General features: G+C 35.0%; 1 protein-coding gene across 7 annotated transcripts in view; it reads left to right on the forward strand.

Annotated features, from left to right (window-relative positions):
- LOC134532829 (zinc finger RNA-binding protein) overlaps window positions 1–14,290 on the forward strand; it is a 91,459-nt gene that overhangs the window by 67,140 nt on the left and 10,029 nt on the right. For 6 of the 7 annotated variants that reach the window (XM_063369748.1, XM_063369790.1, XM_063369800.1 and 3 more), the window contains 6 exons: window positions 144–309; window positions 1,013–1,315; window positions 7,908–8,122; window positions 9,307–9,499; window positions 12,230–12,389; window positions 13,572–13,681. In XM_063369748.1, the coding sequence (XP_063225818.1) occupies window positions 144–309; window positions 1,013–1,315; window positions 7,908–8,122; window positions 9,307–9,499; window positions 12,230–12,389; window positions 13,572–13,681 (1,147 nt within the window). The remainder of the gene's footprint in view (window positions 1–143; window positions 310–1,012; window positions 1,316–7,907; window positions 8,123–9,306; window positions 9,500–12,229; window positions 12,390–13,571; window positions 13,682–14,290) is intronic. The other variant, XM_063369809.1, reaches the window with a different exon arrangement.

A 14,290-nucleotide genomic window follows, 5' to 3' on the forward strand; every position in this document is an offset into this window, starting at 1 on the left:
CAAAAAATAAAATATATTTTAGAAGTTCTCTTTAAATATTTTATATAACAATGATCCCCAATTTCTGAATGATTGGTTGTAGTTTGGAAATCAGATAATGTGGCATTAAGAACATAACAGCATGAAGGGATGGTTTTTTTAAGGATGATTGAAGAAGAAGAGCGCATATGGTGGGAAGAGAGGCGAAGGTACGAAGAGGAGATGGAATATTTCGAGTGGTGTCGTAGGGTTGGCAGGGACCCACGCGCAATGCCACCAATGCCACCACCACCTAGAGGTTTTCCTCCACCTGGAGTTCCACCCATGATGGTAAGTTGTTCAAGTGTACATTTTTGTACAGTTAAGCAGTTATTTTCTTATAGGTTTGTTACCAATACATTTTAATAACTGCTCCCCTTCCTAACTGAGCCTAGCAGTAGAGGAAGGGGGTTGGGCTAGTAGGTATAATTAATTGATAAGCAAATAAAAGCATTGTCAAATGACTAAATATAGTAATAGTAGTAGTAGTTTTGTAAACTTGTAATTTATTGGAAAAATATTTTCTTAAACAATTTATTGGGTGTAAATAAGTCATAACTGAAGATTCCATTCCTTGGAAGTAAGTTACTGAAATTTTTAAAAATTTTCTGGATGCTTTTTTTTAAGGCTTACTTTCAAGATAAAATTTGCTGAAAATGGAGCTCATTAGATGTAAAAGTTAGTGTGTTCTAATACAGATATACTTAACTATTTTAACTCTTCAAAAATTTTATTTAGTTCAAAAGAAATTAATTTCAAATTGTCTTCATGGAATATCTTTTATCAATATTTCTAGTGACAAAAAGCATTTCTAAGAAATATCAAACAATCATATTTGTCTTAAGAACGGCAAACAGACCGCACACATGCCACAGACTATACTTCTATTACATCCAAGAGCTTATATTTAACTGGAAATAGTTACGGTGTTTTTTTATTAGGCCCTTTGAATTTTTGTATTAATTACAAAATTTCACTGTAATGTTTGTTCCAGTTCTTCCCCCGTCAGAACATGAGGAGGCCAGACTCGACTGACGACAGGCATGTGATACTGCGCCACACGGAGATCTATCCGAAGGAGGAAGAGTTGCAGGCTGTTCAGAGGATTGTCTCGCACACAGAGAAGGCCTTGAAGTTTGTTTCCGACCACTTGGCCGACATGGCGGTGGCAGCTGCCAAGGCCGCCGCCAGCAAGACTGTGCCGGGGGCCAAGCCTGCTGCCCCAAAGCCCGGGCCCGCTCCTGTCGGGAAGCCAGGTGGACCCCAGGCTCCTGCAAAGCCTGGGCCGCAGCAAGCTGTGAGTTGCCGTTCCGTCACGTTCAGTGACGTGAAAATGTTTTCCTGCGAGGAACCCCAAATAATGTTGCAGTGTGAAATTCTGTGGTTTTTAAGGTTTTTTTTTGTCAGATTCCAATATTTTTGTTTAAACACAAAATTTGGTGCTAAATACAATTATTTTCACAAGTTGATTGGGCCATTTCTTAAAACATTACACGGGATCTACAATAGAAACAAATTTATACATCAAAATGTTTCAACATCTCGGGTCTTATTTTTTCTATCATAGAATCAGTTGATAGGTAACGTGCATTTGTCGCATTTGCAATAATGCAAATTTTTTATTTGAATTTCAGTAATTTAAGAAAACGCACATATGAGAATTCACTTCCGAAAACTTGTAATGCTGCAAAATTGCTTTTTAAAAACAAACTTGAATCAATTTCAATGACAGTGGGTCCAAAAATTGCATGGAAATAATGAAAAATGTTTGTATATATTCTTTTTCTGATTTTTCGTCAGTCCTCATCATCTGTTAAAAACACAATACCATTACCAAATATAGATATACTTTATTAATAAACTACAGTGTAATGCAAGTAGTCAGAAGTTGAATGTTACACTATAGTTCGGTGATATTTTGAGTTCTTTATGTACCGTATACAGTAGAACCCCTGTTATACACTTTTCAACGGAGGGCACAAAAATGGTGTATGATGCGGGAAAGTGTATGAAAAGGGAATGGCAATATATTTTTTTTTCAATCTAGCATACCAGCACAATGTCAGATTAAACTTAAATACATACATAATGTGTAAATAATTGCATTATATTAATGAAAGATATGAATTCATCATTATATATACATATAATAAAACCACCAAAAATGTAAAATACAGTCCATAATCAAGTAAAGCAGTCCTTTCTTGGAGGTGGGGAAAAGTCGCCAAGCCTAAATTAGAAATAAAAAAATTAGGCTATTGTAAAAAGAAAAACAGAAATTTTTGCTTGCTTGTTTCATTTTACATCAACTTTATGCAATATAACATTTTTCAATAAAATTTTAACTTGAGAAACGTAAACAACAAAACAATCCGATCGTAAGAAAACAATAACAAACGGGTATATTCAGTTCAAAGATTAAGGAATGCACAAAATATGAGATCCGTGCCTTGGTAAAGCGCGTGCACCATTTTCATAATCATTGCTAGTTTGCGCCACTAGTCTCGCTTTGTACTGGCCATAGATGCTACTAGCGAAGTGCACAGTCTTCCTGATACTATCCATATCTATGGTGCGATAAAGTTATTTCTTACGTTTGCAAAGGTAAACAATGAACTTTTTCAAAATAAAAGCATTAAAACGGAGTTTATGAGGAATAAATAAAACATTTGTAAATTTTAGGACTTTTCCGCTTCGTAAAAACGTATGAAACGGGAAATTATTGATTTTATAAGTGTATGTTCCGGAAAAGTAAATCATCGTAAATATAGTACTTTCGGCGGGAACAAAATTAATCGGCGTATGACACGGGAAAATGTATGAAACGGGAACGTATCATCGAGGTTCTACTGTATACCCGAATATAAGACGACCTCCAAACTACAGCCTCATGTTTTCAGGAAAAAAAAATTATTGTATTAAACACATGCCAACAAATTAGATATAAAATTGAAAATATGAATGTTACAAAGGATTTCAACCACCACTTTTGAAATACTGTTAACAGTTTATGTACAAACAGAAATAAATCCTAAATGGCTGCTACTGTAACTGTTGGAAACTGTTATAGAGTTTCATTATGCTGATGCATCATCATCATTGTTGTCATCTTCACTGCCATCCAATGCATTAGAAATGCAACATTTCTTGAAGCTTTTGATGATCACTTCCGATGAGATTGTCTCCCATGCAGCCTTAATCCACTGACACAAGACTGCTATACTTGGTTTTCTGATTTTGCCTGTTGGTGTTAGAGCATGGTTGCATGCCAAGAGCCATTCAGAGTACAGCACTTTTAGACAGTCTTTAAATGGTTTGTTGACACACACATCTAATACCTGCAGCTTTGAAGTCATGCCTCCAGGAATAATAACAAGGTCGGTGTTCATACCTTTAATACATGATTTCACCTCTGGCGTTAGTCCTTTGAATGCATCTAACACTAACATCTTTCTTCTTTAAAAGTGCCCCAGGCCTTCTATCCCAAACTGCCTTTAACCAGTCTTGCATCAACTCGTCATCCAACCTTTTTCTTGACATCTCACTATTACCCAGAAGGCAATTTTTCTTTTGGCATAGTTTTACGGCTAAGAATGACAGAAGGGAACAATTTTCTACCATCAGCTAACACTGTAAGCATCACTGTTATCCTCATTTTCTCATTGCCACTTGTCTTCACATTAACTGTTTTAGTTCCAACAGCATCCACTGAATAATTTGAAGGAATATCAAAATATACAGGCGTTTCATCAGCATTTAAAATGTAAATAACATAACTCGCGCAACCGTTCGTCTAACTTAAAAAAAATAACGACAGCAAAGAAGTACTGTAACTAGAGGCACTGGAAAATCGTAAAAACGATATAGGCGCGAATAAAAGCGACAAAATGGTTTATCGGCGAATAAACGCTACAATCCTGTTTTTAGAAGTAAGTATTAAAATTTCAAGTAATATTAAAATTTTCAGTAAATTTTAGGTTTACCTAATATTTTTAAATAAACCATTTCTTATTATTAACGGCCTAACCTCATACAATAAAGAACATTCTTTATTTTATGCATCTTCTTACCGTGTTTCAAGATTACCTAATAAACGGTGACGATGGCGAGCCATGTAAACAATCAACACGATCTATGAATCTTGTAAATAACATGAAACACAATTAAAATACGCCTAGGCTCGCGCGGAAACTTGGTTAACGGCAAACGTAATGTACGACCCAAACAAATGTAAACGGTTAAAGAGAGACGTTTATTTACGCGCATGAATATTTTCACGGGAAAGAAAGTGAAATGTGAAAACATTGAAGCGGCCATGTTTGCAAACGTGTGCGTGCGTGATAATAACACAAGCAATCAAATTATTTACTGTTAAATGACAACTAAAATATAAATATGCATTAATTTAAGTTTACAACACACGTAGCTTATATTTGGCAACTACAAAAAAAAATTACGAATATCTACTTCAGTCTAATTTGTTAGCACTTTAACTAGAAAAAAAGATGGCCGCAATGTAGCTCTATGCTTTTGTCGCTCATTTGTTGAACGTACCTAGTGTTTACTAATTTCCTAACCCCAAAAACAAACGGTAATCTGTGAAACTAAAATATTGCGCTGCTATTCACAATAAAATTAAGGTTATTTAAGTCGGTTTTCTGTATCGCGTTTGCGTGCAATGCAGTTAGAACTATAAAATGTGTGTGTGTGTGTGTATATATATATATATACATCAGTGATGCACCGATTATGCAGCCGGTTAATCGGCAACTGCGATTATTGACCCAATGCCGATTAATCGTAATTGGCGATTAACAGGTTAGGTTATAACCGATTGCCGATTATTGTAAAATTTGTTGCTGAAACTCATACGACTTGAAAGAAAAGAAAATACATTTAAAGTTTAAACCTTAATAAGTTCTTGAATTGAAACTACAAACGGCTGAAATCTCTTTTAAAGAATATGACCGTGGAAGGTAGGGAATGTCAACATCTCTGAGTGTACATAGATACACTCGCCTAATAATATTTGCTTGTTTCGTGAATTATGCTCGTACATATATAACTACCCATTATTACTATTTACAGTATTTACCCCTTTCAATTCATTTACTTACTGTACAATTTATCCTGTTAAGTTAACGTAGTGAATGGTATTATTGTCACACTATTTACCATGGCCACAGCCAAATCACACACGTGATTTCTTCGCACAAAATATTTAGTTAAGAAAATAAATGCATTTTTAAAGCTGTCACAATTCACAATATGGCATATGTTACTTATATTAGTAAATGTAAGTCTGAAAAAAAATTGGGCATGGTATCGTAGAAACGATGCGCCTAACTAATTTTCACTGCGTACCGTATGTCGGCCATGTTTGTTATGTATGATGTGAGTGTGAGGTTGGAACGGACAACACGCACAAATACACAATAGCGCCATCGGTTCACATTCCACTGCCGCTACATAATTCCCTTTCTCAAAGGATTGAGAAAAGTAGGCTCACGTGATGCTAATTAGTAATTAATAAACTGAAATGGTGATTATTTGGCATTTTTTAAAATTTAGTTTTTACTTTTTAGTCATTAGCGGGAGTTACTAAAATAAAATACCAAATTGCAACCATAATGTTTGCACAAGTGACGATCAGAATTGAAGTTGGCAACACTGCAATAGTAAGTCATGAATATTGAATACTGCAGTTTTTTTTTTTCGTAGACAATGTCCATTAACATAAATACATTGTAGTTTAGCTTTGTATTTTGATTGTTGATCAACATGACGTCTTAAAGATCAAAAACTACATATCCTAGTGCAGTAATACATAAAAATTTGATTACAGTATTTCAATAAAAAGGCGTTCAAGTAGGAATATTTGGTAAAAGCTAATAGACTTTGTTTTTTATTTCAACTTTACGCAAAAACTGATAATCGGTAATCGTAATCGGTAATTGCAATTATTAGTGTAATAATCGGTAATCGGTAATCGTAATCAGCAAAGTATAATCGGTGCATCACTAATATATATTATGGGACGGACAAAATCTGTTACGGTGCATTCACGTGCAGAGCAATACAAGTCGCACCATTTTTATGTTAGTGACACTAACATACTTATGTGCAAAGCTTGCAACATCCGCATAAACTGGTAGAATAATATAAATGCTACGAACAGCCATTATAAACTCTATTTTCGAGTGCCTCTACATATGATCTTTCCCGTGTGCCATCTCTACGTTTCTCTAATGCTTATGTAACGCAAAACTATTGCCTTCAATCAATTTTGACTTGATGGGGCAGTTCTCTTAAGTGAAATTTAACTAAATCTAAATTTAGAAATTCAATGTATATTTAAGTGCCATACGAATGATTTTTTTTTATTATCTATGATCATTTGTACTAATTTCAAATAATTTAAACTCTCTGTAAAGAAAATTGATTTTTAAACTGTAAATTCTTTGTCTTGTTTTATAGTCGTATAAAATTACCTCAAAAATAAGAGCCTTTGTTCAGTATATTACAAAATACAGTAGAACCCTGTTATAATGAATCTGAAGGGAGTAGTTTATATGTTCACTATAGAGGGGAAACTTTATATCTGGGAAAACTTTTATATTGGCAATACATACTCAAAAGCATAATCTTAACTACACATAGGCCTAAGCCAAGAAAAGAACGAATGAAAATACTCAAAGCAACAGTTTTATGAGCAAATGCAGATATTATTTTTAATACACTACACATGTACAAACTTTCTATTAATGGTTCTTCGACATCAGCGTATTTTCCTTTTTTCAGGCATTTAATACTCTGTGACGTATTCGCAGCTTGAGAAAGAAAATTGTTCAGCTTGTTTAATATTGTACTTAATGTGGATGTTGCAATTCCCAGTTCCTTTGATATTAACACGTGCGGGACAGTGGTGTTGGAGTCTACCTTTTTAATAATGTCCAGTTTATCTCGCACAGATAATGCCTTACGTTTTTTAACGTGTTTTTCACCCTTTTTTATGTACGTATTTCTTATTGAAGCTCATTTGCAGCTTAATAACAAGAAATTATTTTTACCGTCAAAAGTAAATAAACGAAAAATAACGAGTCTGGCACATCAAAGATCACTACGTATCATTTAGTATTGCAGTTGCTAAAGCTGGAACGAAAATTTCTCACTTTCTATGGAAAAATTTAGTCCACAGAGTTTTATCTAGTGGTAGTCTTACGAACCTTACTCAATCAAAATGTCCGAAACGTGAACGATAAAAATGAGACGTAAAAATATTGAATTTGCTGCTATAATGTACATACGTCTTTGTGTGGCAGTAATTTATGTTTAATTTTGATAACTTATTAAATGTACACGCGTTCGCTCATTCTTTAACTATGCAGGGAAAACTATTTTTTATTTTCACCAAACTGAGCACCATTTCTGGCTACACGTAGCCTACCGAGGCCACTCGATTACGACTTGTTTATAATATGAACAGTGGACAATCCAGTAGCATATTGCGGAGAAAAACGTTAATGTGATCCAGAATAGATGTTTTGTGAAAATACTTGTAATTATATGAAAATATTTGAGATAAATGTGCATTATGTCGGCAAAATTTGGTACACGGGAAAACGTATCAACATTGACAAAAGTTGTGCGCTATATCCAATAAATTAATACATAACCTCACATCATTTTGCCGGGACCGAGACGGAAATTCACAATAAACGGGAATTCATTATAGGCGGGTTCACTATAAACGGGTTCTACTGTAGTATCGGATGTAGGATGATTTCAAACATTTTATACAAGCTGCATGATTATACTAATGCAGCAAGTTCTGTTACATGATGATTAGGTTTATATTCATTCATAATCTTGGCTGTTCTTCCTCGCAGGGAGTTAAGAATCCTATTGTTCAACCCACAAAGCCTGGCCAAAATCCACCCAAGCCACCCGTTCCTCCAATTGCTAACAAGCCACCTAACACCCCTGCGGGAGCGAGGATATCACCAGTGGCTACATCCACACCCATCACCAAGCCAGATGGAACTCCAATCAAGCAGGAGCCAAGGGATGATCCCAAGAAGGAAGAAGGCCGTGATGGCATCTTGTAAGTATATCCGTTTATTCCTAGAAATTAGAGCTCTCGGGGCATGTTTTAATCTCTTGATCAGTTCAATTCCGATTCAAATCAAGAACTTTGTTTGTTCCTAAAGGCCGGGACACAATCAACATTGTATTAACACATGGATAGTTATAGTGATTAGCACTTGCCCATCACAAAACTAGCATATCAGCCTGGTTAAATTGGACATGAACTTAACCCCATTCCTTCATTTATTTAGTTAGTTTTTTTTTAGCCTTGGGAAAATTACTGTTTCTTAAGGAGAGAAAAAACAGTATTAACAGAAGAGTACCATGAAATCTTGTCTTTTCAAATGGATGACAGATATGTGGGAATTTGTAACTGCTGTTTTTCTCCATTTACTAGCTGATATGAAATCATGTTCATTGTCAGTTTTTAAAATTAGTGTCCTTTAAAAAGCAATAGTGAATGAAGGGCTTACTTTTTGGTAATTTTCGACTTATAAAATTCACAGAACTGCTAAGCTAGTTTACAATGAGCCTGTGGCTAGTTTTTGTCATAAACTTACAAGTACTAGTAATAATTATTAAACTTATATCATAGTTAGCAGTGAACATAATATTGTTTTGTGGATGTTTATTTGCCTGGATGTTGTGTGTTTGCCCTTTTGCATTTATTGTGAATGAACCTTCAGTTAATGCAATTTTAGTGACAAAGAGTTGTGGTTAGGCACATTCGATGACTTTTTGTTCCTAACATCAATAGGTATATGCAATGTCTTGCAGATGCCAATTGCTGATATGACAATAAAAACCCAAGAATTTTTGCAAATTGTGAATTCAATTTTGTTTTACAAAAAATCCTGATATTTTTTTTAGTCATATTTATTATGAAATAGTGATTTAATTAGTTTCTACATTTTAAGCTCTAGTTTTTTTTTTAAATTGTGATATGAACACCATTTTAATTGTAAAAAAATATTTCTAACACATTTACTGGAAATTCAGTTACACTTTCAGACCTTTATTTGAATTAGTTTATTTTGGGTTTTAAGTTGTAAAGTGTTCTGTCGTAGGTAAATTGTCCGTGTTTTGATTTTAAAATGTCAAAAAAATTATCAGGACACTTCTGTTCAGTTTCTATAAATTATGTCAATACTGTAGATCAACAGAAACGTAGTATTAATGAGCTGTAACTGTTCGGGACAGGTTGTCCTTCCAGCGAGACAAGGACGACAGTCTGGTGCCGAGGGTGCTGAAGGGCGTGATGCGCGTCGGAGTCCTGGCCAAGGGCCTGCTGCTGCACGGAGACACGGCGGTGGAACTGGTAGTGCTGTGCGCAGAGAAGCCAACCAGGACGCTGCTGAACAAGGTTGCCGAAAATCTTCCCAAACAATTGCAGGTACTGGTTTCATTTGCTTCATTAGTTTGCCTTATTTTTCTTATAAAATTATTATTTTATATTTAATGTAATACCTGTATGCATCTTATTTGATTTAAATTTGTTACATGGCATCTCTTGGGTTTATTTTAAACTATATTATATAGCAACCCCAAAAAAATTGCAAAACAGGACTACCTAAAGCGAAAAGTAGTGACAGATTTTCGTGAAAAATGCATAGAAGGTATGCAAAAAATACGGGTGTTGAAAATGGAAGACCAAACTGGGTTGCAATTTGTGTGCACGCAACATGTAACTCCTTGTAATTTTGTGGTGTAAATTTCTGCTCCAAAGAAAGAAGCTAGGGCTTATCTTAGATTTTCATCTTTGATGTGGGTGGGTCTGGCATTTTTTTTAGCTTTAAAACAGCACCACAAAATATACCAAATGATGCCCAAAAAAAACGTAGAAATTCACAACATATATGCCTAACAATCAAAATGCTCCGAAAAAAACTCTCAGAAAACTATTTTTCCCTCTACAAATAAATACAAAAGATAATTACGTTTAACAATTGATACTGCTTCAAAAAAATAACTGGTTGCTTCCATTTTTCTCTCCAAGAGAATTGTGTTTCTCATTTGATGTTCACAGAGTTTCAAGAGTTTGAATATTTATTTATATGTATTTATATTTTATGTACTAGGAACTTAATTTTAGGTCAGTGGGGAATCATACATGAAATGCATACCTGTCAATCCACAGAAAACAACAGCCAAAACATCCCTTTCACCAACTTGCGCGTTTCGTTATGACAAGGGAGTCTGTGCAGGTTGTTATTGAATTGCCATATGGTGATTCTATGTGAATAGTTTTGTAGCCAGCCATCAGTCCTTCGTCATTCAGGCACTGTGCATTCGTGGTATGTTTACCCAAAATAAATACAGTTTTAAGTTCTTATAGTTGGTTGTGTTCAGTGAAATCTTATTATGTACTTGTTTGATTTTGTATAGCGATATGAATGAAAAACATAATAAATGAGCTTTTAGTTACACGAAGAAGAAAGGTTCGCTGTGTTTTTTTTCCCTCCATCAAAAGCATGGTAGGGAAAACATCCACTTATCACATGCACTCACATCATTTACACAAATTAATGTGATGACAGTGTCATGGCCGGCCAGGGAATCCACTATGTTGAAAATGTTCTTCTAGCAATGTGAAGGGTTTTTTTACACACAGCTGCTGCAAACTGTGCTGTCACCGTACTGTGACCACCTGATAAATGTGGACCATATTTTCGCATTTCACTGCCGTGCAACTAGGGGATATTTACGAATGTAGTTGCCAGATGATGGGTGAAACCCTGTGCATTGTGAATAGAAATCAGTAAGAGGTCGTGGTCTATGATGTTAGGTCACATTTTTGTGTGAATTGTCCTTTCCTCCTGTTCGTTCTCTCACCCTCGCTCCTGACAAGGTCATCAGACTTAACTGTTTACAACTTTCTGGCCACCACCTGGTATGTTACAAGCAGGATGTAAAGTTTTTTGGTTGCATGTTAGGCATTTTTGGAATGTCTAGGAATGTAACTAACTCAGGATATGGCGAAACATTATTTAATTAACTGACTTGACTTAACTGAAAATATCCGGTACCGTAACCTGTCCGTTGATCAAGGACTTACTGTGTATATACAGTAGAACCCCTGTCATACACTTTTCAACGGAGGGCACAAAAATGGTGTATGATGCGGGAAAGTGTATGAAAAGGGAATGGCAATAATAAAAAATAATTTCAATCGAGCATACCAGCCCAATGTCAGATTAAACTTAAATACATAATGTGTAAATAATTGCATCATATTAATGAAAGATATGAATTCATCATTATATATACATATAATAAAACTACCAGAAATGTAAAATACAGTCCATAATCAAGTAAAGCAGTCCTTTTTTGGAGAGGGGAAAAAGTCACCAAGCCTAAATTAGAAATAAAAAAATTAGGCTATTGTAAAAAGAAAAACAGAAATTTTTGCTGGTTTGTTTCAATTTACAAACAACTTTATGCAACAGAACAATTTTCAATAAAATTTTAACTTGAGAAACGTAAAATATAAAACAATCCGATCGTAAGAAAACAATAACAAACAAGTATATTCAGTTCAAAGATTAATGAATGCACAAAATATGAGATCCGTGCCTTGGTAAATCACGTGCACCATTTTCATAATCATTCGCGCCACTAGTCTCGCTTGGTGCTGGCCATAGATGCTAATAGCGAAGTGCACAGTCTTCCCGATACTATCCATATCTATGGTGCGATAAAGTTATTTTCTTACGTTTGCAAAGGTAAACAATGAACGTTTTTCAAAATAAAAGCATTAAAACGTAGTTTATCAGGAGGAATATAACAAAAAAATTTGTGGATTTTAGGACTTTTCCGCTTCGTAAAAACGTATGAAACGGGAAATTATTGATTTTATAAGTGTATGTTCCGGGAAAGTAAACCATTGTAAATATAGAACTTTCGGCGGGACCAAAATTAATCGGCGTATGACACGGGAAAATGTATGAAACGGGAACGTATCATCGAGGTTCTACTGTATTGTAGTTTGATGGAATTTTAATTTTTTTTCTGGTTTATTATCGACTGCCTAAATGTTGTGAAGAAGGGTAGGCAATTGAAGTCTCTATATAATGGCAGGTGTGGAATTTAGTGGTGTTTATGTTAGCCCACCTTATGCGCGCAGGTGGTGTGCCCTGAGGAGACGTACAAGGTTCACCGGAAAGTGGACGAGGCGGCCATTATTGTAATGGGGGTGAAGGAGCCCCACATTACGGTCACCATCACTTTGACGTCACCAGTGATGCGTGAACAGATGTTGACTCCGCAAGAAGCTTCAGGTGGTGGTAAGATTGCAGCGGCTGGCTAGCTTGCAGCGAGAATAAGTAACAGCCAGGGGCCCGGCGTACCCCAGGATATATACCAGTTCTCTTAGATTATAGCAACTCAATATTTTTTAACAGTTAAGTTGGTTGGCAATACTGAAGTTGCATACATGTGGCCCCTGGATGGATGACTTAAAAAAAAGTTCTTGTCATATGCTAGCCTGGTTCATTCTTGATTCAGTTAGATGTAATGGAATAATAAAACAGGCTAGCATTTATTTATTAATAAAAAAAACCCAGGCCAAGAAAAGGATAAAATGTAGATATTTAGAGCTATGAGATAAACTTCTTTACTGCTATATACGTATTGATTTGATTGTACTTTTAATATTATGCATTTGATGTCTTTTTTGGGTATATATATTTGTTCTTTTCATGAGCCTGTTCTTACTGCTAAGTTTTTAGGTGTGTGTCGTCAGCATTCACAGCCACCGAGCGAGGGAAAACAGTGCAAGCACAGGGGTTGATTGCAAAGGGTTTTTGACCACTTAACAGAAAATCGAGTGTGTTTCATAGTTACCAGGCCTCTACAGTTGAACTTTGTGGTGGTTAGCTTTTTATTTAAAATGGGAACTATAGGTTTTGGATTGTCTTGTGAATGTAGGTGTTAATTGTCCGCTTGTCATTGAAAGTGGTTAGTCATGCCTTTAGGTATTGATTTTTTTAAAATATTAATTAATTAAGATTACATTGCTTGTCATACTACAATAGAAATTTGTTCTTTTGACATTTTGTGCGGATTAAGTAAGTAAATATCTCAAATTATTCATAGTGCCTTTATTTACATCGTAGTAATAATTTAATAACATTGTTTTTCATTTGTTTTTTAAATTCGTTGCTACAGGTATGTTTATGCATTACATTCTAGTTAAGAAAATGGTATAGTGACCTTGATGTAAAAAATTTTTAGAACTATGTTTAGAATAAGTTTAAAATTAAAAAGCTTTGCTATTATATTAATATGAAACACAGTAGGCAAAAATGTAATACTAAATAAGAAGTTTTCCAGTTGTGTGTTTTGTGTTTGCTTTAATGCAGTGGTCTGGTGTCTTGAAACATCTCGTATTTATGTGGTCAAACACCCTTGCAACGCTGTCTCATCTTGACCAGCTGTGTTTGTGTTCTCTGTCTTCCCCCTCGTAGACTCAGTGTCTGTGAGTCAAGCACAAGTGACGAAGGATCCACCAGATGTTCTCGACAAGCAGAAATGTTTGGATGCCCTGGCAGCTTTGAGGCATGCCAAGTGGTTCCAGGTTTGAAGGAATTCTTCCTACCTTTACGTTTAATTTTTAATTTATTAATTCAAGAAACATATTTGCTAGTAAAGATAAGGATTTCAGAGTAAAGTTCACTTTTCAGCCTTGTGTCTGTCATTCAGACAGGTCTAGCTTGCTGTTATAGTTTTAAAGTAGATTCAGTGAAGGTTTAAGTGTTTGGTGCATATAGAAGAACCATTCAGTTGTGATACTGTGTGAAAATCAGACTGTTACGTTCAGACTTGAATAAAATTGTAGTCATTTGTAACTTGTAACAGGGAGTATCTGAAAATAAAATTTCTGAATTGCAAATATTTCCAGGCTACCGTTATTCCCACTTGCAGATTTAGTAATTCAGTATTTTAAGTTTTAGAAAACTGAAACTTTAAACAGTTTCTGGATGTCCCTTTTTACTTCAGTACTTAATGATGGCAGTCACTGTTTGGAGTTTTGAAAAACACGTCCTTTTAACAGTTTCCGAATATATACTTTTACACTTAATGATGGTTGTAACAGCTGAATATTTCTGAATATGCACACATTTAGATTTCAATTTCCTTTGCACATAATATTAATACCTGTTACTGCCAGGCATTTGTGTCTTTC

This window comes from Bacillus rossius, chromosome 1 (genome assembly GCF_032445375.1).
Source record: "Bacillus rossius redtenbacheri isolate Brsri chromosome 1, Brsri_v3, whole genome shotgun sequence".
In the NCBI taxonomy this organism is placed as follows: Eukaryota; Metazoa; Arthropoda; class Insecta; order Phasmatodea; family Bacillidae; genus Bacillus; species Bacillus rossius.